The 26,751-nt window shown below is 45.3% G+C and overlaps 2 protein-coding genes across 9 annotated transcripts in view; one reads left to right on the plus strand and one right to left on the minus strand.

Annotated features, from left to right (window-relative positions):
- Nucleotides 1-25,426, plus strand: part of LOC119963898 (zinc finger matrin-type protein 1-like) — a 160,235-nt gene extending 134,809 nt beyond the window's left edge. For 5 of the 8 annotated variants that reach the window (XM_038793288.1, XM_038793281.1, XM_038793283.1 and 2 more), the window contains 6 exons: nt 1,046-1,149; nt 2,670-2,774; nt 14,284-14,446; nt 18,134-18,430; nt 20,369-20,465; nt 24,254-25,426. In XM_038793288.1, the coding sequence (XP_038649216.1) occupies nt 1,051-1,149; nt 2,670-2,774; nt 14,284-14,446; nt 18,134-18,430; nt 20,369-20,465; nt 24,254-25,055 (1,563 nt within the window). In that variant the 5' untranslated portion in view covers nt 1,046-1,050 and the 3' untranslated portion in view covers nt 25,056-25,426. The remainder of the gene's footprint in view (nt 1-1,045; nt 1,150-2,669; nt 2,775-14,283; nt 14,447-18,133; nt 18,431-20,368; nt 20,466-24,253) is intronic. The other 3 variants (XM_038793282.1, XM_038793284.1, XM_038793285.1) reach the window with 3 other exon arrangements.
- On the minus strand, nt 3,316-5,016 carry alg1 (ALG1 chitobiosyldiphosphodolichol beta-mannosyltransferase). The gene has a single exon (XM_038793289.1). The coding sequence runs from the start codon at nt 4,979-4,981 to the stop codon at nt 3,521-3,523; it is 1,461 nt and encodes a 486-aa protein (XP_038649217.1). The 5' UTR covers nt 4,982-5,016; the 3' UTR covers nt 3,316-3,520.
- Nucleotides 25,427-26,751: the final 1,325 nt, after the last annotated feature.

Here is a 26,751-nt window from a genome sequence, read left to right on the forward strand (position 1 = left end):
GTGAGCACAGACAGTTGTGTGTCACAGTATGAAGGATGTTTTACCTTGGTAATAGTTTCAATAAGCATACCCCAGTCTTTGTTTAACCTAGGGGAACCAACCTGAGTAATTCCCTACAACCTCAACACTAAACTGTGGGATGCTTACAGAACTGATGTTATTTTTTTTTAAACCCTGTTGCGGTCAAACAAGGAGTGTGAGAATAGGGGAGCCATTTCAACCCTCTTCACATGGCTGTAACATAATATAGCACCTTATTGACTTCTTCGCATTCGTTAAATTGATTCAGAGCCATTGTTATTTTGTAATCATTCGTAGCTGTTTTGCACACGGGAAAATCTGAGGTTTTTATTGCGAGACAAATGTTGACCAGTACACTGGGAGAACTCCTCTGCTAGTCTTCAAATAGTACCGCAAAGCTTTAACATCTGCCAAACAGACTGTTTTAATTTACTATTTCTTGCGGAGTGCAGCCCAGTGAAAATTCAGCATTAAAAGCCACACTGCAATGTCTTCCTAGGTTTTCCCTCCGAGATCTCTGTGCTTTGTCAAATCTGTTCTCTTCCTGATTTTAATTGTTCCCACTTTGGTGGCCATTCCTTCAGCTGCATGGGCCCTAAACTCTGGAGTACCATCCTTATAACTCTCTACCTCCCTTTCTGACCAAGCTTTCGATCATCCTTCCTAATGTCTTTCTCTAATCAATGTGAAGAACATAATGAGGGGGATTAATAGCTGTCTGATTTAGTATGAAATCTCTTCACATATTTTTAACCGATAAAATTGCGTGAGGACAATCATTTTTTCGCTCTTGTGGGTAGCACTTTGCAGATAATCATCTGCTCCTAATTCAAAGTCAATTTTATAGAACTACAATTCCCACTTTGCTGTTATTTGCATCCCTTAACTTCAGTTATTGGAAAATTGAAGTGTTTCCTCTCCTGCAAACAAATTAGTTTGAATCGACGGGTGTGGACTGCACATATCGATAGACTTGTATTGGTTTCAAAACAGCACCATTGATATGTTGAATTCTTCTTTTCAGCCAAAATGGGAGGTCACAATGACGGTGAACTCTTCATGGATAACTACTGCAAGGTTTGCTGTGCCATGCTGATCTCAGAAGTCCAAAGGACCACACATTATGAGGTAGTTCATAGGTTTTGAATAATAAACATGTATAAACAACATATTGCCCCTTAAGTGCATCACTTGTTTTGGTTTCATTCACCAGAATAGTAACTTTTGAAGACCCCATTGTAAACAGTTTCAAGTTGTAAAATGCCTTTCCAGGGCACCTGAAGCTCTTATAGAATCATAGAATTTACAGTGCAGCAGGACGCCATTCAGCCCATCGAGTCTGCACCAGCTCTTGGAAAGAGCACCCTACGCCTCCACCCTATTCCTGTAACCCAGTAACCCCACCTAACCTTTTTGGACACTAAGGGTAATTTATCATGGCCAATCCACCTAACCTGCACATCTTTGAACTGTGGGAGGATACCGGAGCACCCGGAGGAAACCTACGCAGAGACAGAGAGAGCGTGCAGACTCTGCACAGACAGTGACCTAAGTTGGGAATCGAACCTGGGACCATGTAGCTGTGAAGCAACTGTGCTAACCAATGTGCTATTGTGCTGCCTTCAGTTTGAAGGGATGTGTCATTCAGTCAAGCTTTGCTATTGAAACGTGATGTTCTTCTTGTGTGTCACGGACAAGTGCTAAACCATTCTTTATTTTCTGTGTAAATTAGATGCTAACTCATTGAAAAATTGTTTCATTTTCTTTGTGATCTTGTGAAGTATGCTTCCATTGAGGTGCTGTAAAAATATCCACTCAGATTTTGTATGCCTTAAGCCGTTAATCAGGAGGTAAATCCCATGGTTCGGACTGAGATTCCACCTTGGGAAGACTCAGGAAATTGTGCCCAAACTCCAACTGAAGATGTGCAGGTTTGGCCACAGTTCAAAATTTGTTCTCATAATTGCAAATGTAAAATCCTCCATGGGGGGCTTATCGTCTATTTTTCTTCCCATTAAAAAAATATTCTTTATAGTTAAGAATGGTAACCTGGTGAAGTTTTATTAACACAGCTGAAAATAGGTCTATCAACAAAGAGCATTTTTAATGAACATGTCAAACCCTCCACCTGTGAACGATCAAAATTAAAGTCACTGAAGATGACTTTAAAAGCCACACTGAACTATGTCATATTTTCAGTGGAGCAGTGAGTCAGTTTCAAAGTAAATTAAACATTTTTTCTGACTTTTGAAAAAATGCCCAAGAAAATGCACACAATCTGATGAGCCTTTCCGAACCAGCACAGTAGGTAAGAGGGTGGTCTTGACCAGTTGAGTGAGATGATCTTGATCAGGAATATGAACCAGCGGACAACACAAACATTATTGATTTTGAGTATGATTCAGATTTTAAATTCCCTGCTCTTTTGCGTTGGTTTACCTGATTAACCTGGAACCCGAGTATCAGTGTGGCAAAACCGAGAGGAAACTCTCTACTTGTATGTTGCCCCATGGTAGGCTGCGACCCCCCCAACCCATTTTGCTCTTCTCCCTGCCTCACCATTGACCCTTTACTCATTGCTGCTTCTTTCTGTTTAATGGTAATTAATAATATTTTGAAACTTCCTCCCTGTGCTTTTTGTTTTAAAGAGCAAAAAACATGCCAACAAGGTGCGGTTTTATTTCCAAATGCATAAAGAAGAAGGGACGCCGTCAAAAAAAATCAAAACTGAGAATGTTGCTGTTAGTTTTCAGGTGGGTACTTTGACATTGGTGATCTTTCTCAGAACTGAAATTACAGTTGAGATGGGCAAGTGGTCATAGCAATGCTAAACTGTTACAAAAAACACTCGGTAAGGCCCCAGCTGGTGTATTGTCTGCACTTCTGGGCACCATATTTTAGGAAGGACATCAAGGCCATGGAGAGGGTGCAAAACAGATTTTTTTAAATGGTACCAGACACAAGAGTCATCGGTTATCTGGAGAGACTAGAGAAATGGGATGCTCTCTAAAGAGCGGGAAAGATAGCTTCACAGTAGCACCGTGGTTGACACTGTTGCTTCACAGCTTCAGGATCCCAGGTTCGAGTCCCGCTTGGGTCATTGTCTGTGCGGAGTCTACATGTTCTCACTGTGTCTGCGTGGGTTTCCTCCCACAAGTCCCCAAAGACGTGCTGTTAGGTAATTTGGACATTCTGAATTTTCCCTGTGTACCCGAACAGGTGCCGGAATGTGGTGACTAGGGGCTTTTCACAGTAACTTCATTGCAGTATTGATGTAAGCCTATTTGTTTTGAATAATCCAGAAATTAGGTATTTATTGGTCCACAGAGAACATTAAGCAATAATATTTTGATCAGCACTTATATTCTGGGTTTATTCTGAACACTGGATTCTGGTCCACAACGTTCTACAATCCTGTTACATAGACAATAACAAACAGACTTGATGATCACTTGATGATCAGGAATGATAACTTATCCCAAAGTGACAGTCCCAAATTTCAATTACTTTTGAGAAGTGGAAGAACTGTTTCATCCCAATTCTCATCCCATTGAACCATCTTAGATTCCTTCAGGTTTCTTTTAAATATGCCGAGTGCACTTTTTCCATTCTGGAAATCTGTAAAGAGAAGCTTCAGTTGCACTGCCAGTTCATGGGAATTTTTAAATATTAAACCATTTTCTTCATGTTTCACAAGTTCATCCAAACATTGGAAATCAATTGCACATACAGGCAAACAGCAACCAAACATGTCCACCACCTTCATAGGCAAGTCTAGCCCACTGGTTGATTTATGAAGACAAACTCCTAGATCACCAGAACCGAGCAGCACTGGATAATCTTCAGCTTCAAGCCACAAAGTGCAGATATGAATATATTTAAAATGCAATTTTGTAATCAGACGATTATAAAATTCCTGGAGTGGGCCTTTCCCTGTAATGGCACAGACAAGGGACGGTAATGTTATACCACTGGTTATGAAGCCTTCATACTCTTCCAAGGCTTTCAACAGAATGGAAAAATCTTCATCCTCTGTCCAGCTAGTGCTGCTAAGCAGTAATGCAGGTCTTCCTTGGATATGGGTGACATTGCCAGTACTAATATTCAGTTCTGTAAAGGCCGTCTGTTCCAAATCAGAAGGCACAAATTCACTCCTTCCTTTAAATGGGACAAAATCATTAGCAAGCTTCTTGAACAGTTTATGTTGCAATTCCAGAGGAGTTTCTCTAAAAATAGGAGACGGACGGTCATATAATGTGATGGCCTTGATATTCCAGTTCACCCTCAAATCTTCTTTCATAGCTTCAGTGACACATAGGTTTGAATCAGCGAGTTTTCCAAAAAAATGTTCATACCATTTGGCAATCAGCACAATGGGGTGACGATCAGCATGTGACAAGCTCATAATTGTGTAACCATAATTGTGCCAGTCAATAATAAATTTACTTCCTCTTAGCAAACATACTGCCCATGTCGCTGCAATAGCAGGAAGGCCCGGGGGATTCTGCAGGAGTATGTGTGAAGGTGTATCAATCTTTAATAGGATGTAACATATCTGTAAAGTCTGTACAAAGACTTTAATCCCATACTGAAAAATCTTTGATCCAAATTTCAGTCCTGTCATCTCGGTTATGTAGACAATCTTAATATTATCATTATTTACAACATCTTGATGAGGTTTTGCACCGCCATACCCGAGCAGAGTCACCCTGAAGCCGCTCCTGGCCAGGGACAGCGAGTGGTTCAACATCCGCGGACTGCGGCCCACATCCCCGAGCACCAGTACACACACTCTGCGGCCTTGGGCAGCTGCCAGAGCGGCGCGGGCCCGGGCCAGCAGCAGCGCGCACACCGCCGCCGCCCCGCACAGCGCGCCCAGGAAGCTGCATCCAAAGGTCGGTAACAGGAGCAGGGGGAGAAGCGGCAGCAAAACACAGAGAGCAGAGCCCGAGACAGCCATAGCAACAGCCAGCAGACAGGCTGGAGCTGGGGAGGGGCGGGAGCGGCAGGGGCTGGGGGAGGGAGGGGCAGGAGCTGGGGGGGAGGGGCAAGAGCTGGGGGCGTAGGGCAAGAGCTGGGGGAAGGAGTGGAGGGGCGGGGGGGGGGGGGGGAGGGAGAGCTGGGATTGGGGGGGGGGGGGCTGGGGGAAGGGGGAGGGGCTGGGGAGGGGGGGGGGAGGGAGAGCTGGGATTGGGGGGGGGGGGCTGGGGGAGGGGCTGGGGAGGGGGGGGAGGGGCTGGGGAGGGGGGGAGGGAGGGCCGGGGAAGTGGCTGGGGAAGGGGGAGGAGCTGGGGAGAGAGGGGCTGGGGGAGGGAGGGGCAGGAGCTGGGGGAGTGGCTGGGGAGGAAGGGGAGAGGCTGGGGAGGAAGGGGAGGGGCACGAAATGGGGGAGGGGCTGGGGAGGAAGGGGAGGGGCAGGAGCTGGGGGAGTGGCTGGGGAGGAAGGGGAGGGGCAGGAGCTGGGGGAGTGGCTGGGGAGGGGCAGGAAATGGGGAGTGGTTGGGGAGGAGGGGGGCAGGAGCTGGGGAGGAAGGGAAGGAGCTGGGGGAGTGGCTGGGGAGGAAGGCGAGTGGCTGGGGAGGAAGGGAAGGGGCTGGGCAGGAGCTGGGGAGGGAGGGGCAGGAGCTGGGGGAGGGGCAGGAGCTGGGGAGGCGAGGGAGGGGCAGGATCTGGGGGAGGGGCTGGAAGGGGAGGGGCAGGAGCTGGGGAGGGAGGGGCTGGGGGAAGGAGTGGTGGGGCTGGGGAGGGGGCAGGAGCTGGGGAGGGAGGGGCTGGGGAAGGAGGGGAGGGGAGGGGCAAGAGCTGGGGGACGGAGTGGAGGGGGGGGCTCGATGTAAACCTGCTTGTGACAATAGAGATTATTAACAAAAAATGAGGGAATGTGATAGAAGTGTTTAGAATCATAAAGGGTTTTGATTGACTGAATAAGGAAGAAAATGTTTTAAGTTCCAGAAGGGTTAGTAACCGGAGGACAATGATTTAAGATAATAAAGATCAAAGACAACATGAAGATAATTCTATCCAATGAGTTGCTATGATCTAGATTCTAGAATATGCTGCCTGAAGCATAGAAACATAGAAGATAATAACAACAGTAGGGTAGGTAATTTGCCCTTCGAACCTGCTACGCTGTGTTCATGGCTGGTCATCCAACTCAATAACCTCTTCCTGCAACCCCTCCCTCCCCCCCTCCATATTCTTTGATCCCATTAGCCCGAAGAGCTCTTTCTAACTCATTGAAGACATACCATGTTTTGCCCTCAACTGCTTTCTGTGGTTAGTTAATTCCACAGGCTCACCACTCTCCTGGGGGAAGAAATTTCTCCTCGCATCAGTCCTAAATAGTTTATCATGAACTCTGGTTCTGGACCTCCCCACCATCAGGAACATCTTCCTGAATCTAGCCGGTCTAGACCTATTCGGACTTTATAGGTTTCTATCAGATCCCCCCAACTAAACTCCAACTAATATAATCGTAACCGACTCAATCTCTCATACGTCAGTCACGCCACGCCACGCCAGGAATAAGTCTGGTAAATCTTTGCTGCGCTCCCTCTATGGCAAGAACATTCTCCCTCAGATAAGGAGTCCAAAACTGTACACAATCTTCCAGCTATGGCCTCACCAAGGCCCTGTACATTTGCAGCAAGGCACCCTTGCTCCTGTACTCTCGCTATGAAGGCCAACATACCATTTGCCTTCTTTACCGCCTGCTGCACTGGTGTTCAACGACACCTAGGTCTCATTGCACATTCCCCTCTCTCAATCTATAGCCATTCAAATAATAACCTGCCTTCCTGTTTTTGCTGCCAAAGTGTATAACCTCACATTTCTCCAAATTATACTGCATCTGCCATTCGTTTGCCAACACACCCAAATCACACTGAAGCATCGCTGCATCCTCAAAGCTCATCCTCCTATCTGGCTTTGTGTGATCTGTAAATTTACATTTAGTTCCCTCATCTGAATTATTAAGATATATTGTGAATAGCTGGGACCTTAACATTAATCCCTACGGTAACCCACTTGTCACTGCATGCCATTTGAAAAAAATACCTTTTTATTCCTACTCTGTGTTCCCTGTCTGCCAATCAGTTTTCTGTCCTTCTCAATCCCATGCGCTTTCATTTCACCCCCTAATCTTTCATGTGGAACTTGGTCGAAAGCCTTCTGAGAGTTCAAATAAACCACATCTACTGGCTCCCCCTCACCAACTCTACAAGTGATGTGGAGATGCCGGCGTTGGACTGGGGTGAGCTCAGTAGGAAGTCTTACAACACCAGGTTAAAGTCCAACATGTTTGTTTGAATCACTAGCTTTCGGAGCACTGCTCCTTCCTCAGGTCAACTCTACAAGTTGCATCCTTGAATTCCAGTAGATTTGTCAAGCATGATTTCCCTTTCATAAATCCATGTTGACGCTGTCTAATCCTGTCATGATGAGAAGTCTTACAACACCAGATTAAAGTCCAACATGTTTGTTTGAATCACTAGCTTTCGGAGCACTGCTCCTTCCTCAGGTGAATGAAGAGGTATTTTCCAGAAACATATATATAGACAAATTCAAAGATGCCAGACAATGCTTAGAATGCGAGCATTTGCAGGTAATTAAATCTTTACAGATCCAGAGATAGGGGTAACCCCAGGTAAAGAGGTGTGAATTTGGGGCAGCATGGTAGCATTGTGGATAGCACAATGGCTTCACAGCTCCAGGTCCCAGGTTCGATTCCGGAAACAAACCTGTTGGACTTTAACCTGGTATTGTAAGACTTCTTACTGTGCTCACCCCAGTCCAACGCCGGCATCTCCACATCATGCCCGTCATGTTGGGCAGAGTAGCTCAATTCTGTGCTGTACCATTCTACAATTACATGGTTCTGGTTACATTCTATCAATGTCAGTGCACCATCTAATTTTCGATGACCAGTTTATCGGTCAAATTTATTTCTAAATTAATAATCATGGACATTAAATTATTGTTGGAAACACTTCCTATCCTGAAATGTTCAAAAATGTCATTGATTCAAGATATGCTGGGATAAATCTGGATCAAAGCAACATTTCCTTGGAAACCAAAGGCTAGATTTGGATTGGATTGGATTGAATTGGATTTGTTTATTGTCACGTGTACCAAGGTACAGTGAAAAGTATTTTTCTGCAAGCAGCTCAACAGATCATTCAGTACATGGAAGAAAAGGGAATTAAACAAAATTCACGAAAATACATAATAGGGCATCACAATATATACAATGCAGCTACATAAGCATTGGCATCGGATGAAGAATACAGGGTGTAGTGTTAATGAGGTCAGTCAATAAGAGGGTCATTTAGGAGTCTGGTGACAGTGGGGAAGAAGCTGTTGTTGAGTCTGTTTGTGCGTGTTCTCAGAATTCTGTTATTCCCGCCCGATGGAAGAAGTTGGAAAAGTGAGTAAGCCGGGTGGGAGGGATCCTTGATTATGCTGCCCGCTTTCCCTCGGCAGCGGGAGGTGTAGATGGAGTCCATGGTTGGGAGGCAGGTTCGTGTGATGGACTGGGCGGTATTCACGACTCTCTGAAGTTCCTTGCGGTCCTGGGCCGAGCAGTTGCCATGCCAGGCTGTGATGCAGCCCGATAGAATGCTTTCTATGGTGCATCTGTAAAAGTTGGTAAGGGTTGATGTGGACATGCCGAATTTCCTTAGTTTCCCGAGGAAGTATAGGCACTGTTGTGCTTTCTTGGTGATAGCGTCGACGTGAGTGGACCAGGACAGATTTTTGATGATGTGCACCCCATGGAATTTGAAACTGCTAACCATCTCCACCTCGGCCCCGTTGATGCTGATAGGGGTGTGTACAGTACTTTGCTTCCTGAAGTCAATGACCAGCTCTTTAGTTTGCTGGCATTGAGGGAGAGACTGTTGTCGTTACACCACTCCACCAGTTTCTCTATCTCCCTCCTGTATTCTGACTCGTCGTTATTCAAGATCCGGCCCACTATGGTCGTATTGTCAGCAAACTTGTAGATGGAGTTGGAAAGAAGTTTTGCCACGCAGTCGTGTGTGTACAGGGAGTAGAGTAGGGGCTAAGTACGCAGCCTTGCGGGGCACCGGTATTGAGGACTATTGTGGAGGAGGTGTTGGTGTTCATTCTTACTGATTGTGGTCTGTTGGTCAGAAAACCGAGGATCCAGTTGCAGAGTGGAGAGCCAAGTACTCGGTTTTGGAGCTTTGATATGACCTTGACTGGGATTATGGTGTTGAAGGCGGAGCTGTAGTCAATAAATAGGAGTCTGATGTAGGAGTCCTTGCTTTCGAGATGCTCTAGGGATGAGTGTAGGGTCAGGGAAATGGCGCCTGATGTGGACCGGTTGCGACGGTATGCGAATGGAAGTGGGTCAAGTCGTTCTGGGAGTATGGAGGCGATGCGCTTCATGATCAGCCTCTTGAAGCACTTCATACAACTGACGTCAGGGCCACCGGGCAGTAGTCATTGAGGCATGTTGTCTGGTTCTTCTTTGGTACCGGTATGATGGTGGTCTTCTTGAAGCAGGTGGGGACCTCGGAGTGGAGTAGGGACAGGTTAAAGATGTCTGTGAATACCTCTGTCAGCTGGTCTGTGCAGGCTCTGAGTGCACGACCAGGGATCCCGTCCGGGCCCGTCGCCTTCCGTGGGTTCACTTTCAGGAAGGCCGATCTGACTTCGGAAGCTGTGATGGTGGGTATGGGTGAATTATGGGCTGCTGGGGCACTCGACAGCGGATTGTTGGTTACCTGCTCGAACCGAGCATAGAATGCATTAAGTTCATCGGGGAGGGGTGCACTGCTGCCAGAGATACTGCTCGGCTTCGCTTTGTAGCCCGTTATGTTGCTTAGTCCTTGCCACAACCGCCGAGAGTCTGTCTGTGACTCTAGTTTAGTTTGATATTCTCTCTTGGCATCTCGGATGGCTTTGCGGAAGTCGTACCTGGAATTCTTGTATAGGACAGGGTCGTCTGCCTTGAACGCCTCAGCTCTGTCCTTCAGTAGGGAGTCAATCTCGCGGTTGAGCCATGGTTTCCGGTTGGGGAACGCACGTACTGCTTTCTTTGGCACGCAGTCGTCCGCACATTTGCTGATTAAATCCGTGATGGTGGTGGCATACTCATTTAAGTTAGTCGCTGAGTTCTTAAATATGGACCAGTCCACTGTCTCTAAGCAGTCACGTAAGAGCTCTTCTGTCTCCTCGGACCAGCACTGCATAACCTTCTTAGCTGGATTCTCCCGCTTGAGTTTCTGCTTGTAAGCCGGGAGAAGGAGCACAGTCTTGTGGTCTGATTTTCCAAAATGCGGTCGGGGGATGGAACGGTAGGCACCCTTGATTTTTGAGTAGCAGTGGTCAAGAGTGTTGTCGCCCCTGGTGGGACAGGAGATGTGCTGGTGGAATTTTGGCAGTACACTCTTGAGGTTGGCCTTGTTGAAGTCTCCGGCCACGATGAACAAGGCCTCCGGGTGTTCTGTTTCGTAGTTGTTTATGACTGTGTACAGTTCATCCAGCACCTTCCTCACTTCTGCCTGGGGTGGGGGTGTAGACCGCTGTGATAATGGCTGAAGTGAACTCACGTGGAAGATAGTATGGGCGGCACTTTACGGTCAGGTATTCCAGGTCTGGGGAGCAGTACGTCACCAGGGTCACCGCATCCAAGCACCAGGAGGAGTTGATGAGGAGACAAACCCCTCCACCCTTCGCTTTGCCTGAAGATGCCGTGCGGTCCGCCCGGTGAATAGAGTAGCCATCAGGTTGTATGGCACAGTCCGGTGAAGCGGGGGTGAGCCATGTCTCTGTGAAACAGAGCACACAGCAGTCTCTTATTTCCCTCTGAGAGGTAAGTCTGGCGTTAAGTTCATCCAGCTTGTTTTCAGTCGCTTGGATGTTTGCCAGGAGTATCCCAGCTGCAGCATTGAAAATGTTTGCTCCAGAGCTAGGTGCACCTCAAGTTCAAATACAGCTACAACTTGGCATCAACTTAAAGTGGAAAATTCAACGGGTATCACAAAGAACAGGTAATGAAATTAAATGAAAAAAGCTTATTGTCACAAGTAGGCATCAATGAAGTTACTGTGAAAAGCCCTTAGTCGCCACATTCCGGTGCCTGTTCGGGGAGGCTGGTACGGGAATTGAACCGTGCTGCTGGCCTGCCTTGGTCTGCTTTAAAAGCCAGCTCCAATGTCCAGCTCCTGTGCTAATCCAGCCCCAATGTACGACCAGCTGAGGAGGAGTGAACTATCTCTCCTCCACTCAACTCCTCAGTTGGTCACAAAACAAAATAAAATTATTTTCTGAATCCAAACTGTATTTTTTTACTATCAATGTAGTGAAAATAAGGAGCCAATCAAGCGAACTTTGAGTCAAAGAAAGAGCAAGTTTATTAGCCACTAAACCAGAGAACAAAATAATGATCCCACATCTCATACACCCACACACTCGACACCCTCACACACACCACCCACACCTGACTCACACCACACACGCCCCCACACACACACACCCCTCACAAACACTCCGCACACACCACACTCCGCACGGCCACACTCCGAACGGCCACACTCCGCACACACCACACTCCGCACGCCCACACTCCGCACGCCCACACTCCGCACGCCCACACTCCGCACGCCCACACTCCGCACGGCCACACTCCGCACGGCCACACTCCGCACGCCCACACTCCGCACGCCCACACTCCGCACGGCCACACTCCGCACGCATCGCACTCCGCACGCACCACACTCCGCACGCACCACACTCCGCACGGCCACACTCCGCACGCACCACACTCCGCACGCACCACACTCCGCACGCACCACACTCCGCACGCACCACACTCCGCACGCACCACACTCCGCACGCACCACACTCCGCACGCACCACACTCCGCACGCACCACACTCCGCACGCACCACACTCCGCACGCACCACACTCCGCACGCACCACACTCCGCACGCACCACACTCCGCACGCACCAGCATCACACTCTGCCCGCATCACACTCTGCCCGCATCACACTCTGCACGCATCACACTCTGCACGCATCATACTCTGCACACACTCCGCACACGCCACACTCTGCACACATCATATTCCGCACACGCCACACTGCACGCATCACACTCCGTACGCATCATACTGCGCACACTCCGCACGTACCACACACTGCACTCTGCACGCACTACACTCTGCACGCACCACACTCCGCACACACCACACTCTGCCGTACCACACACCGCGCACACCAAGCTCCGCGCACACCACAGTCCGCGCACACCACGCTCCGTGCACTCCATGCTCCGCACGCATCACACTCCGCACACATCACACTCCGCACGCACCACACTCCGCACGCGCCACGCTCCGCGCACGCCACGCTCCACACGCACCATGCTCCGCACACACTATCTGCTCTTCACTCTGTCAGGTCGAACCCCGACTTTGTCATCAAAGCTGCCGACAAAGGGTGTGCTGTTGTCGTCTGGCGCACTGACCTCTACCTCGCAGAGGCTGAGCTCCAACTCTCCGATACATCCTCTTACCTCCCCCTGGACCATGACCAGACCACTGAACATCAAACCATTATCTCCAACACCGTTAGTGACCTCATTTCCTCCGGATGCCTTCCCCCTACGGCTTCCAACCTCATAGTCCCCCAACCCCGGACATCCCGCTTTTAACTACTTCCCAAAATCCACAAAAAGGACTGTCCCAGCAGGCCCATTATGTCAGCATGCTCCTGCCCCACCAAACTTATTTCCTCTTATCTTGACTCCATCCTCACTCCTCTGGTCCATTCCCTCCCCACCTACATCCGGGATTCCTCTGATACACTGCATCATATGTGTGCATTCAGGGTCCTCACCTTCCTGTTGCTTGCCATTTTAACAAAAGACCCTGCTCCCATGCCCGTATATCTGTTCTTGGCCTGCTGCAATGTTCCAGTGAAGCGCAACTCAAACTGGAGGAACAACATCTCATCTTCCGGTTCGGCACACTACAGCCTTCCGGCCTGAACATCAAATTCAACAACTTCAGATGATCAGCCCCACGTCGACCCATTTGTTTTCATTTCATTTTAACTGTCTTTTACCATTTCTTTCTTTCTTAATATACATGTGCGTGGAAAGTTTTTTACGCAGAGGGTGGTGGGTGCCTGGAACGCTTTGCCAGCGGAGGTGGTAGAGGCGGACACAATAGCATCATTTAAGATGCAACTGGACAGATATTTGAATGGGCGGGGAACAGAGGGAAGTAGATCCTTGGAAAATAGACAACAGGTTTAGATCGTAGCCACCTGGGGTGGCCACGTCCCGATTCCAAAATGGATACTCGCAAAGAGTGCAGGGAAAAATGGACAGCACTACAAAAATAAGCAGGTGCAAGGTTTCCTGTGGAGTGGAACTTGCAGAACCCAGACAGAACTGAAACTACAAGCCATTAGCATAGTAATGAGCTATCTCCGGGGACAAAGAGAAACATTGAAACAATCGGTACCAGGACAGGCTTCCCGGCGCGAGTGGAGGCTAAAACAAAGGTAGGCCAACGGTTACCTAGGGCCTGCCCAACGATCGGGGAACGACCCTGTTATTGGAGAGAATCGATACAAACGATTGGGACATGGTCCAATTAATTGGGACCAGGTCCAGGGTCCGCCCAGAAGGGTGCAAAACCCTGGGGGCTATAAAACAGAGTTCCTAAGGTCAGTTCGCTGTCTTACTCCTCTTCTTCACCTTGGCCTTCGGCTCTCAGCGACAAGAGGCCCGCCAAGCACCAGCCAAGTAAGTCTAAGGTCAACGCACGCTACGAGATAGACGCTCCTAGCTACTATTCTATACCAGTTCGAAGCCAACAGTATCAGAACCGGACAACGACCAGTGTTCCTCTGACTGAGTAGGCACTCGAAGCTAAGTATAGGCTTTTAGTAGTAGTTGTAGTTTAGTGAGTAGAGTTTGTGCATGAGTAATAATTGACTGTGTAAATAAATGTGCATTGATTTCAAACTTACTAACTGGTGTATCAAGACATTGCACTGTATGTTCTATGTTAGGTTACTCTCAGATCAGCCATGATCTTATTAAATGGCAGAGCAGTCTCGAGAGGCTGAATGGCCTACTCCTTGTTCGTATGTTGATAAAAATATATAAATTGTTGTATGATGGTAGGGTGTTGAAAGTGCAGTCTGTTGGTCCAATTACAAAGATTATAATTGGGCCACGAGTACACTTACTGAGATTGTACCTGATGCTTGATTGCAGGATGCTGGAACTGGAGAAGTGGACAAGAATAAATTTTGCACCCTGTGCAATATGGTTTTCACATCCCCCATAGTTGCTCAATCCCATTATCAAGGAAAGATCCACACAAAGCGGCTCAAACAACTCACAGGAGAGCAGCCGTGTGTCGCACAGCCACAGACTGGTAGGTTAAAAGTTCCTGTAGAATCCGTTTTCTGTGTTGTGTCTGTGTTCTGTGTCCGATTTTGTTGGAATATTTTCTGGCCTCATTTGACTTGGTATGTTTGTTGTTCAAGACGAGCAGCTCAAACCATTGGTGCTGACTTCAGATATTTGCTCGTTCTCGCATACATTTCTGTAGCTCCTTTCACAATAAGATATATTATCTGAAAATGATTTCTGCTTCGTATTAGCCACAGTAGGTTTAGAACAGTAGGTTTGGGTTACAAAACCTAGAACAAATTACTAAGGCAAACTTACTAAAATAAACCTTCTACCTGCTTGAAATAGGACAGCTATATGTGTATCTCTATGCATGAGATGGCTCTAACTTACAAATTATTGAAACATTCCGTCTAATCAATTCATGGAGGTTGTATCTGTCATGCGCTTTCTTTAATTAGATCTGACAACACCCATCAAAACTGATTATTATTCTCCTAAATGCACAATTAATTTAATTTGCTTTTCTTGAACAATTTGTTGGTCGCAGCTTATGCATGGCTCCTGAAGGATCTGCAATGCACTTCAACATTTACCTTCCCCCAGCACTCGCTCCACCCGAAGCGCAACTTCATTCCAGGCATTGAGCTCATTGTATAATAGTCAAGTCTACACTCAGGCCGGCTAACCAGAGTGCCATATCTGCTTTCATATCTACTTTCTTTTGAAAAATTGTTACAGAAGCAGAATTTTGATGCCAGTGCTTTGCATAAATGGGAGCAATTTACCAGCTGAAGTGTTTCAGAGAAATTTAATTATGTTAATGTGTCACACGAAATATCTCATGCAGTGGGGGCTTTCTGACAATATCAGCTGCAATATTCAATTTTCAAGTGTAAAACGGCCTGGTCTTGCTCCTGTTTCCTTCTGCCCCTTATGCTGAGTGAATAAACATGGAAGGGGGTTTTCAAGAAGTGAATTCCAGACTCCCGTCACCCTCTGGGTTAAAAGATTTTCCTCACACCCCCTCTAAACCTCCTGCCCCTTACCTGAAATGTATGCCCCCTGGTCATTGACCCCTCCACTAAGTGGAAAAGTTTCTTCCTGTCTATCTATGCCCCTCATAATTTTATATATCTCAATCATATCCCCTCTCAGCCTCCTCTGCTCCAAGGAAAACAAGCCCAGTCTATCCAATCTCTCTTCATAACTAAAACTCTCCACCGCAGGCAACATCCTGGTAAATCTCCTCTGCACCCTTTCCAGTGCTATCGCATCCCTCTTATAATGTGGACTCCAAAACTGCACACAATACTCTAGCTGTGGCCTAAACAACGTTTCATACAGTACCAGAATAACCTCCCTGCTCATAAATTCTATGCCTCAGCTAATAAAGGCAAGTATACCAATAAATATGTCTTCTAACCCCTTGATCCACCTGCCGTATTGCCTTAAGGGACTGCTGTACATGTACACCAAGGTCCCTCTGATGCTCGGTGCTTCCCAGGGTCCTGCCATTTATCATGTGTCCCCCAGCCATGTTTGTCCTACCCAAGTGCATCACCTCACATTTATCCAGATTGAATTCTATTTGCCACTGATCAGCCCATCTGACCAGCCCTTCTTTACCTCCTGTAATCTAAGTCTATCCTCCTCAGTATTCACCACCCCACCAATTTTCATTCAATTTTCATAAGGATGTAGATACATTGGAAGAAGTTCAGAGAATGTTTACCACATTAATACCTGAATGGACGGTTGTCTGATGAGGAAAATTTAGACAGGTTAAGGTTGTTATCCACTGTAGTTTAGAAAAATAAGATGCAACTTGATTCAAACATATAGATTCTGAGGGGTCTTGACAGGATGGATGTGGAGAGGATGTTTCCTTTTGTGGGAGAATTTAGAACTAGAACATAGAACATGCAGAGCAAAAGGAAGCCATTCGGCCCATCGAGTCTGCACCGACCCACTTCAGCCCTCACTTCCACCCAATCCCGTAACCGTTCTAACTTTTTTGGACATTAAGGGCAATTTAGCATGGCCAATCCACCTAACCTGCACGTCTTTGGACTGTGGGAGGAAACCGGAGCACCTGGAGGAAACCCACGCAGGCACGGGGAGAACGTGCAGATGCCGCACAGTGACCCAGCGGGGAATCGAATCTGGGACCCTGGTGCTGTGAAGCCACAGTGCTAGCCACTGTGCTACCATGCTGCCCCATTGTTACCGTGCTGCCCCATTGCTACCATGCTGCCCCATAGGGTTTCTGTTTAAAAATAAGGGGTCACCCTCTTAAGACAGAGATGAGGAGAAATTCTTGAGTGTTTGGAACTCTCTTTCTCAAAAAAAGGGCGGTGGACGCAGAGGTTTTGAATATTTCTAATGTAGAGATAGGTATATTCTTGATAAGGAAGGGGATGAAAGATACTCAGGGGTCGTCAGGAATGTGGAGCTGAGGTTACAAAATGGTGGGGCAGGCTCAAGGGACCGAGTGACTACTCTTCCTAATTTGCATATGTAAATTCTAACAACCCTCTGGGAGAAGACATTTCTCCTCATCTCCATCTTGAATGAGAGACCATTTATTTTGAAACTGTGCCCCTTAGTTCTGGATTTCCCAATGAGGGGGAAACGTCCTCTCAGCATCTACCCCTCAGAATCAATAAGGTCACCTCTCATTCTTCTAAACATCAATGCACATGGATCCAACCTGCTCAAACCTTCCACAAACCTTGCTCAACGCCCCCCCCCCCCCCCCCCCCCCGAAAAGTATGTCGCTCTGCAAATAAGGTGATCAAAACTACTGGAGCTGTGGTCTAATCAGTGCCCAGTCCAGTTGCAGCAAGAGCTCCCTATTTTAATACTCCACTCCCCCTTGCAATGAAACCAATATTCTGTTTGCCTTCTTGATTACTTGCTCTACCTGCTTGCTGACTTTGTGATTAATGTACAAGGACAGGCAGGTTAGGCTGTACCACAGCATTCTGCAGTCTCTCGCCGTTACATAATATTCTCTGTTTTTCTATTCTTCCTACCAAAGTGGGCAACCTCACATTTTCCATTGCTCCATCAGCCAAGGTTTTGCCCATTCACTTAACCTATCCACATCCCTTTGTCTCTCTTTCTGAAATCAATGTTGGTGGCTTTTAATTATTTCCTTTTCATCTAATGTATAGGAATTTAACCTTTTAATTAAAGGGGAAAATTTCCCTCACCGCAGATGTCTAAATAGCAGGCCTGTAATTATCCTGGATAGTGCTTGTTGACAATGTAGTGGTTCTCTTTAACGCTGTACCTGCATAAATTTTGTAATGCAAATAGTTTTCGAAGACGTTATTATACTCGTGTAATGGATCTGTTTGATTAGTAAACTGTTTTTAAGAGTTGATAAGTTATTGCGATCTAATACAGATTAACTCAACATTGAAATGAAATATGTGAAAATGACTATCGCTTTACTTTTTAGATTGAACATTTGAAAGGTATATAAATTGTACCTCTGCCTTTTTAAAACCACAAATTTAGGACTTGAATTATACACTGATTATAAGTATGATCTGTTCGCAGCTCAGAACTTCGGAGTATAAGTGTGGCCTTTGCACCCTGTAGAATATATACACTGTTTAATTTTCAAAAACAGCAATGTGAAAGATAACATTTGAGAGCTGTCTTGAATCATTGCAGCCATTATTACTTTGAATTTCAGTGCTGTGTTCTATCACAGTGTCCATGGATGTAGCAAGTCCACCTTCAGAGGAGAACAGCTCTGCGCAGAGTGAGCAACTGGAAAAGGGCAAGCAAGAGATGGCTCATGGGGTCTCCTCAGCTTCCACAGCTTTGGACCTGGAGGATCCCAACAAGTTCTGCAAACTGTGTAGTGCCTCCTTCAACAACCCATTAATGGCCCAGCAACATTATAATGGCAAGAAGCACAAGAAAAATGACATAAGGAGACAGTTAATGGAGGAACTGGGGAAGCAGACATATTCTTGTGAAAAGAATGGTAAGTAACTACAGTATTAGTGATTATCATTTGAAAAGATAGGGAGGTGCAGGTACAACTGAATGTATTTACGCAGATTGTGGTTATGTTTCCTGGCTTCACTAACTCTAAATCAAAATATTAAAAGGTCTGGAAAATGCAGGAAAGAAAGCAAAGCAATTAAGCCCTCGTGTCTCATTGTAAACCTGTTCATTACAAAGCAGTCTTTCAGGAAATGGCCACCGAGTAAACGTAAAGGTAACCTTATGTAAAAGAGTTACAAGGAAAAATAGCACATCTAACTTCATAGTAACTATTTTAAATACTCTGACTGAGCCCCGCCTGGTACAAGTCCCAGACTCCTGAATCCCCAAGAGCATCCCCCCAACTAAGTACCCCATCCCGCACGGTTTTCTCCACCCCCTTCACTGCAGAAGATCAGGAAGATAAAGCAATTTACAACATTTCTCTTTGCTCCAACATTCAGGGTTAACGTGAGGTGTATGTAAATTTACAGGTAAACTCTGGCCGAATGCACCACATTGCACAATAAATGGCAGATGGGACCAAGACAGGTTCCACAGGTTTCTCAATAACCCACCCAGGCTTCAGTAATGACGCAAGTCAACCAATCTCGTTGAAACTCTGTCTCTCACAAGAAAAATTCCAGTCTTCACCTTCGAAGATCTTGGCATTGTCTCCAAAGATTATTGCAACTCGGATGACCTCTATGATGGCCCACCTCGTAAGGTTCCGTCTCGTCTCCCAGGTTTATGTTCCCCTCTATTCCCGAGTGTATACTCAAAAATAACTCACAAGAACAACTTCAGCTCTTCAACCACCCTGTGCTGAATACTGCTGCAAAGGGGTTTATCTGTCCTAAAAGCCTGCAGCACAGAACCATCAATCTTCTGCTGCTTTCTTTGATCCGTCCTCTTCACTTGCTAGAGCGTCAACTGAGCCGTCACCACGAAGAATCTGCCAACCACAGCACTTTTGCTTCTCTTTCTCCTTAACTAAACCTGGACCTCTCCCTGTCCCCTGACTGGGACCCATCTCCTATATGGTGCCCCGCTTCTGGGTCGCATGACCCAGTTTTACACACCATTTTCTTTTTGTACGATCACGCCGAGTCTTTGGCCCGAGAACTTAAAACGCTGAATTGTGCATGCAGTGCTCACTCCCGGCCAGCGCGTGCGCAAAACATCTGGGATCTGTGAGGACTTTGAGTTTCTGGCCCTCACACTCAACTTTAAAAATAAGTCGGATTTCATAACATGCAGCAATCCATCTGGTGTAGGTAGACCCTCAATCCTGTTAGGGAAGGAGTTCCAGAGTTTTGACCCAGCGACAGTGAGGGAACGGTGATATAGTTCTAAGTAAGGATGATGAGTAGGAATCTTGGAGGAACCTTGCAGGTGGTGGTGTTTCTATCCATCTGCTGTCCTCGTCCTTCAATCACCTTGCCAAGGTATTCATTCGCAGGCTTTTCATGCCAGTGACAATAGGTGCGTGATGATAATGGACTGGTCCCCCTGCCGTGTGTTTTTCAATGGGATGCCGTTCGCTGGCAGCGGGATTCCCTCCTTTTGTAAGAGGGAGCAGTTTGCTTGCCTTGCCCTACAATTGAGAGCATCCAACAAAGATTCAAGAATATAATATAGAGAGTTAAACTGAACTGGTAATACAATAATGTACCTGTTTGCTTCAGCTATGTAAGGCTGAGGGAAGAGTTGTGTGAGAGACTCCAGACTCCTTCACGGCTGTCCAATATGCAGTAGTCATATACTGTATTATTGAACATTTAGAAGCATTAGAAACAGCGTAGATTGTACAGATTGTAATTTACACACAACCTCTAAATATTTGGAAGTTTGAAAGTAAGTAAATTATGTGACAATCTTAATTTTGTAGGCATTTGCAAATGATTGAAAAAATAATTCAGTCCATGTTTTGTAGTAGGAACAGGCGACTATCTGTGTGCTATCTGCAATGTTACACTTAATTCCATTGAACAATACCAGTGTCACCTGCAAGGATACAAACATCACTTAAAGTAAGACTTTTATGTTTTTTCCAGTCAAACCCCTTGATAGAAAAACACATGTAATGTTAATGAGTGGATTGAATGACAATGTCTTATGCAGCGTGAAAGCTTGGCGACAATGAGTCAGACACTTGAGCATTTCAAGTGTCTGACTCATTGAGCTGAGGGACAACATTATTGAGGGAAAGCAGCACTGTCAGAGATGCCATGTCTCGGACAAAAACATGAAACCCCGACTGCCTGCTCGGGCATATGCTCGGACATATCATGCGGCACTGATTGCATTTGTCTGGTGTCCTGGTCAACATTAATCTCAATCAGTGTCAGCAAAACATATCCTCTTCACAAGGGTGGCACGGTAGCACAGTGGTTAGCATTGTTGTTTCACAGCACCAGGGTCCTAGGTTCGATTCCCGGCTTGGGTCACTGTCTGTGCAGAGTCGGCGCGTTCTCCCCGTGTCTGCGTGGATTTCCTCCAGGTGCTCCAGTTTCTTCCCACAAGTTCCTAAAGACGTGCTGTTAGGTGAATTGGACATTCTGAATTCTCCTCAATGTACCCAAACAGGCACCAGAGTGTGGCGACTTAGGGATTTTCACAGTAGCTTCATTGCAATGTTAATGTAAGCCTACTTTTGACACTAATAAATATTATTATTATTAAAGCAAAATAATGCGGATGCTGGAAATCAAAGAAAGCAAATGCTGGGAAAACAGTTCTGATGAAAGGCCATCAACCTGAAGCATTAACTTTGTTTCTCTCTCCATCAATTCTGCCAGGCCTGTGTTTTTTTTCCCAGTATTTTTGTCTTTATTTTAAATGGGGTCCTTGTTGTTCAATGTGAACCTTGGTTTTCTCATTTACTAAATTGCAAAAGTGACAACATTGAACATGAAGCACTTTGCAATGTTCTGACAGCTTGAAGGCACTGCACAATGCAAGTTATTTCTTAAATTTCAGTGTTTGTTGACTAAGCTGGTTCAGGTTGGAACTGAAACCGCATTGATATACAATGTGTACAAAAGTCTGATTTTTTGGGGTTAATATTCTGATTGATTTTTAATTTTAATGAAGGTAATTTAGACCTTGGTTGCTTGGAAGATGCTCGAGTTGTTTCTTGGGTTTGGCTCTTTAGTGCTGTTGATTGAAGGATAAATACTGGCCAAAATATCAGGGAGTGCACACTTGCTCTTCTTCGAAATAATGTCACGGCATCTTTACGTCCCTGAAAGGCTCAGTTTAGTGCCCCTCCGATGGACACCCCTCCAATGGACCTATGACAGTGGAGTGCCAACCTGGAATATGTGCTCAAGTGACGGGAGTGGAACTTGAATCCAGAGCCTTCTGGCTCCCGCAGTTAAGCTGCATCTGTATTTTCATTTTTAATTGTTGTTGCAGCCATATGCGGGGGTGAAGAAATATCCACCCACTCCAGGTCTGACCACAACAAGTTGTGAATTTGTAAGGGTGAAAGTGTTTACTCAATAACATGCTGATTGTAAATAATTTAATCTGGCAGGCTTTCTTGAGGTTAAAACAAAAAAAGGGTTAGTTTCTTAGTTAAAAAATCCAGACGTATGCAAAATCATAAGACATACAGTAGCAAGTTGCTTTCTTAGCCAAATTGTAGTTCAACACTGAAAGATTAAAAAAAGAGAGTTTACTGTTTGAGTTCTTTGCTGGTATCTGTGGCTGAAGCAGACATTTTTGGTGGTCTTCCAATTTAAGGAGCTGAAACCTCTGTAGGCTGCAATTTTTGGAGCCAGTTTCTTTTTAAAACATAATCTGTCTTTTCCAAAAGGTGATGAATTTTGTCCCTGTGGATCCTGTCAATGGAAATTCAGTATCTCTGTACTGGATTTTTAAGAGCTAGAGCTTTAGCTTGGACGAGAAAGGAACTCATTACTGCTTCATTTCCAAAGATTTCAAAAATGGTTGCCTCAGTCACACTACCTCTCTTTCCATAATGATTTCTGAACATATTCACATAGCTGATACCTGAATTGACTGTAGCTTTTATTTCATTGCCAAGGAGATCAAATTCTGTAATGTCCCAGCCATTAACCCCTGAGTATCCTTTACACATATCGATGAGATAGAAAGAACACCTTTCCGCGTAGCTATTGAACTGGCCTTCTCAACTTTGCTACTCACCTGAGGTGTGGTGATCCTCAGGTTAAATCACCACCAGTCAGCTCTCCCCTTCAAATGGGAAAGAAGCCCACGGTCACCTGGGACTATGGCGATTTTACCTTACCTGTACTAGTAAACGTTCCTTCTCCATTTGAGAGGTAACCTTGTAGAAATGCAAATGTGAAATCCAATACAAATTTTTGAAGTAGCCTTCACATCAGTAGGTGTGAAATTCCATAGAAGAATGTTATGGCATGCTGAATTGCCATTCATTTTGGAACTTTCCAAAAACTGGTCAACTTGTAATACCAGACATCACATGATGTGTGGCAGCTTTTTTTTTGCTTTTAAAAAGTCCTTTTTAAACAGTTCAATGGATGTCTTATCAGCTGATAAAATTACAAATTAATATTGCTCATGCACAAATCACATCATTGTGACAACAACTTCCTGTATATAAAAAAAATTCCTCTACTGCCAACTTTACCTGAAAAGGAACAGAAGTTAAGAGACTTTTTCCCAATTCAAAGACAAATACTTTTTCAAACTCAATGAACATTTCTAATTTTAATATTTCAAAGTTTTTTTATCATCTATGTTTCTATTTTGACTTTTATAATAATCTTTATTAGTGTCAAAAATAGGCTTACATTAACACTGCAATGAAGTTACTGTGAAAATCCTCAGTCGCCACACTCCGGTGCCTGTTTGGGTACACGGAGGGAGAATTCAGAATGTCCAATTCACCTAACAGCGCATCTTTCGGGATTTGTGGGAGGAAACCGGAGCACCCGGAGGAAACCCACACAGACGCGGGGAGAATGTGCAGACTCTGTACATACAGTGATCCAAACCAGGAATCGAACCCAGGTCCCTGGTGCTGTGAAGCAACAGTGCTAACCACTGTGCTCCTCGGCTGCCCTCTGATGGTATTAAGTGCTTTTCAATGTTTTTTCTTACTATCTGCAAAGTTTCTAAAATCTATATGACCCTGCAATCTATATGTCCAACTGACAACCTGTATGAGATATTGAAATACCATTATATTTTATTGTTTCGCAAAATTTTCCAACAATTGCATTGCTTTTTGACATACCGATATAAATGCAGGCAGAATAATACTTTGTTTCTAGATTTGTTTTGTTCCCAATTGGATTAATTTTGCTTTAGTCTGATTTATTGCATCTCCCAAAAGATTACAGATCTCCTTATGAATAGAGGCTATCCAAACAACCAAACTCCAGGCAATATGTTTGTGTGTCTTGATGGATCAGATACCTGACGTTTCTTTAAGATTCCTCATTGATACAGTAAAATGATCAGCTTGTAATCTGGGCCGGTTTAGCACAGTTGGCTGGACAGCTGATTCATAATGCAGAGCAAGGCCAGCAGCGCCGGTTCGATTCCCGAATCGGCTGAGGTTATTCATGAAGGCCCCGCCTTCTCAACCTTGTTCCTCACCTGTGGTGTGATGATCCTCAGGTTAAATCGCCACCAGTCAGCTCTCCTCCCTCAAAGGGGAAAGCAGCCGATGGTCATCTTGGGACTATGGCGACTTTACCTGTACTTAATCTGAGAGCTTGCATCCTTTACTGAATCATATTGTCAAAAGAATGAACAGGATTTGTTAAAAACGAGAGCTGACATTCATTTTATTTATTTACAGAGAAAATAAAGTGGTTAACCTGGTAAAGAATACAAAGTCAAAGATATATGACTCATTCCAGGATGAACTTTATGACTTCATTAAAGTTCAGAAAGCAAGGGGTCTTGTGCCAAAGGTGTCCTTCAGAAAATGTGAGGATATTCCAGAAGAAGAGGAGACGGGGGACTTACCTTCAGGCAGCCCTCCCGCCCAGTCTCCTGAATACCCATTCGAAGTCGTGCAGGGCATGCCTGGGGCTAACTCGAGTTGCTTCCCAGGCGAGCAGGTTTTCCCAACGGCTCCGGATGCCGAAGCTGTACGGTGGCTTCCAGTGCCGAATGACCACCCGAGGGACAAGTGGGAGCAAAACAGTCACTTTCTTATAGAGTGCTACACAGAAATGCCAACTCATCCAGAAAATAGTCCAGATCCATCCAGCGTGGAGGCCTCTGACGACAGCACTGGCTCGCCCAAAAAAGACAAGAGTGGGAGGAAGAAGAAGCACCGAAGGGAGAAAAGAAACAAGGAGACTGAATCTAAAAGAGACTGCGAGCATCCAAGCTGCAGAATAGAGAAAAGCCCTGAAGAACCGAGTTTGCAACAAGGTAAAGATCAGTCAAAGCAGAAAGCTGAGCAGAAGGATAAAGAGGAGGAGCTTGTACAGGGCAGAGAAGAAAAGCTAAAACTTAAAAAGGAAAAAAAGGATGTTTATCAAGAAAAAGAAGATATAAAACTGAAACATAAAAAGCAAAAAAAGAAGAAGGAAGTTGATTTGAGAACGGAAGATGAAAAGCTTTGGGATGAATCTATTTTGGGAATTTGATACAAAGGAACGGTGTGGACTTTGATGCTTGATCACTGTTTTAATTTGCTCAAGCATTTTGAGAATAAAAATACGTGGTTGTTAATAGACACGTTTGAAGATTCTATCATTTTTCTCCTCAGTAAATCAGTATTGTTCAGGTGTTGTTGGCCATCTCTGTGAGCTCTTGTTTGTTGTCACCATTTTTTCCAATCCCAATAACCTTTGTTGTAAACTATAATGCTGATGTTTAAACTCCTGTTTTAAGTGTCCTTATTACATTCGCTGTTAGCTTTTTCAGAACTGCAATTCTAATAAGTTAGGGTGAATTGTAAATTCTCGGACCATTCAGATTTGTTCAGCTTTTAATAAACGGTGATTATAGTTTTAAATGTTTTCTTATTAAGTAACATCTCACAACATGTACATGCTGCATGAAAAGCTATACATATAGAGCTGATCTGGAAAGGCATCCTTACAAAGAAGTTTGATTTGTATAAAACCCTCTTTATTTGTCGCATTTCCTGTTTAGCACACTTCAGATGTCGCACACACTCTCATACAAATTTCTGCGGTACATATTTTTTAAAAATTTAGAGTACCCAATTCATTTTTTCCAATTAAGGGGCAATTTAGCACGGTCAATCCACTTACCCTACACATCTTTGGGTTGTGGGGGTGAAACCCACGCAAACACGGGGAGAATGTGCAAACTCCACTCGGACAGTGACCCAGAGCCGGGATCGAACCTGGGACCTCAGCGCCGTGAGGCAGCTGTGCTAACCGCTAGGCCATCGTACTGCCCCCTGTGGTACATTTTACAGTGTTGGGGAGTAAGTTTAATGAAATGTAACCCTTTTTTGGAATGTACAGACAAACTCCCTACAAAACATATAGTTGCTTAAAGCTTTGTAACCTTAAAGAGCCACACATCCACACACGATTATGAGGGGCATGGATAGGGTGGATGGGCATGCACTATTTCCCAGGGTAGAGGGGTCAGTCACCAGGGGGCATAGGTTTAAGGTCCATGGGGCAAAGTTTAGAGGAGATGTGCGAGGCAGGTTTTTTTACACAGGTGAGTGCCTGGAACATGTTGCCTGTGAAGGTGTGAAAGCAGATACATTAACGGCGTTCAAAAGGCATCTCGGCAAATACATGGATAGGATGGGTTTAGAGGATCCAGAAAGTTATGAGGGTTTTGGCCGAGGGTAGTATCATGACTGGTACAGGCTTGGAAGGCCGAAGGGCCTGTTCCTGTGCTGTATTATTCTTTGTTCTTACACAGCAGAATAATATTTTTATTGGTGTAATTGCGCATGTTCACATTCAATAGCACATTGTCTGTCATACTGCGAGTAGCACACAGGAGATTTTGTCTGCACTTTCTGACAGTCTCACTCACTAGGCGTCACACATTGTCCAATGTGAATTCCTATATTGCACTTCAGCAACAAAATGTATCAAGAAGTAAAATCAGTCTTTCGTGATGAACAGAAAATATCAGTGTCACAATGTCTGCCACCTTTGAACTGAACGTTCTATACTGCCAATATTTCAATACGAGTCAGGAGCGAGAGGAGGCCACTCGGACTTCAAGCCTGCTCCATGTTCAGTAAGATCAGGGCTGAGCTGATTGTAACCTCAACCCCATAGTCCTGCCAACCCTCAATAAACTTTCACCCCCACCCCCCTTGTTAGTCAAGAATCTATCTAG

The sequence above is a fragment of the Scyliorhinus canicula genome, chromosome 3 (assembly GCF_902713615.1).
Source record: "Scyliorhinus canicula chromosome 3, sScyCan1.1, whole genome shotgun sequence".
Lineage (NCBI taxonomy): Eukaryota > Metazoa > Chordata > Chondrichthyes > Carcharhiniformes > Scyliorhinidae > Scyliorhinus > Scyliorhinus canicula.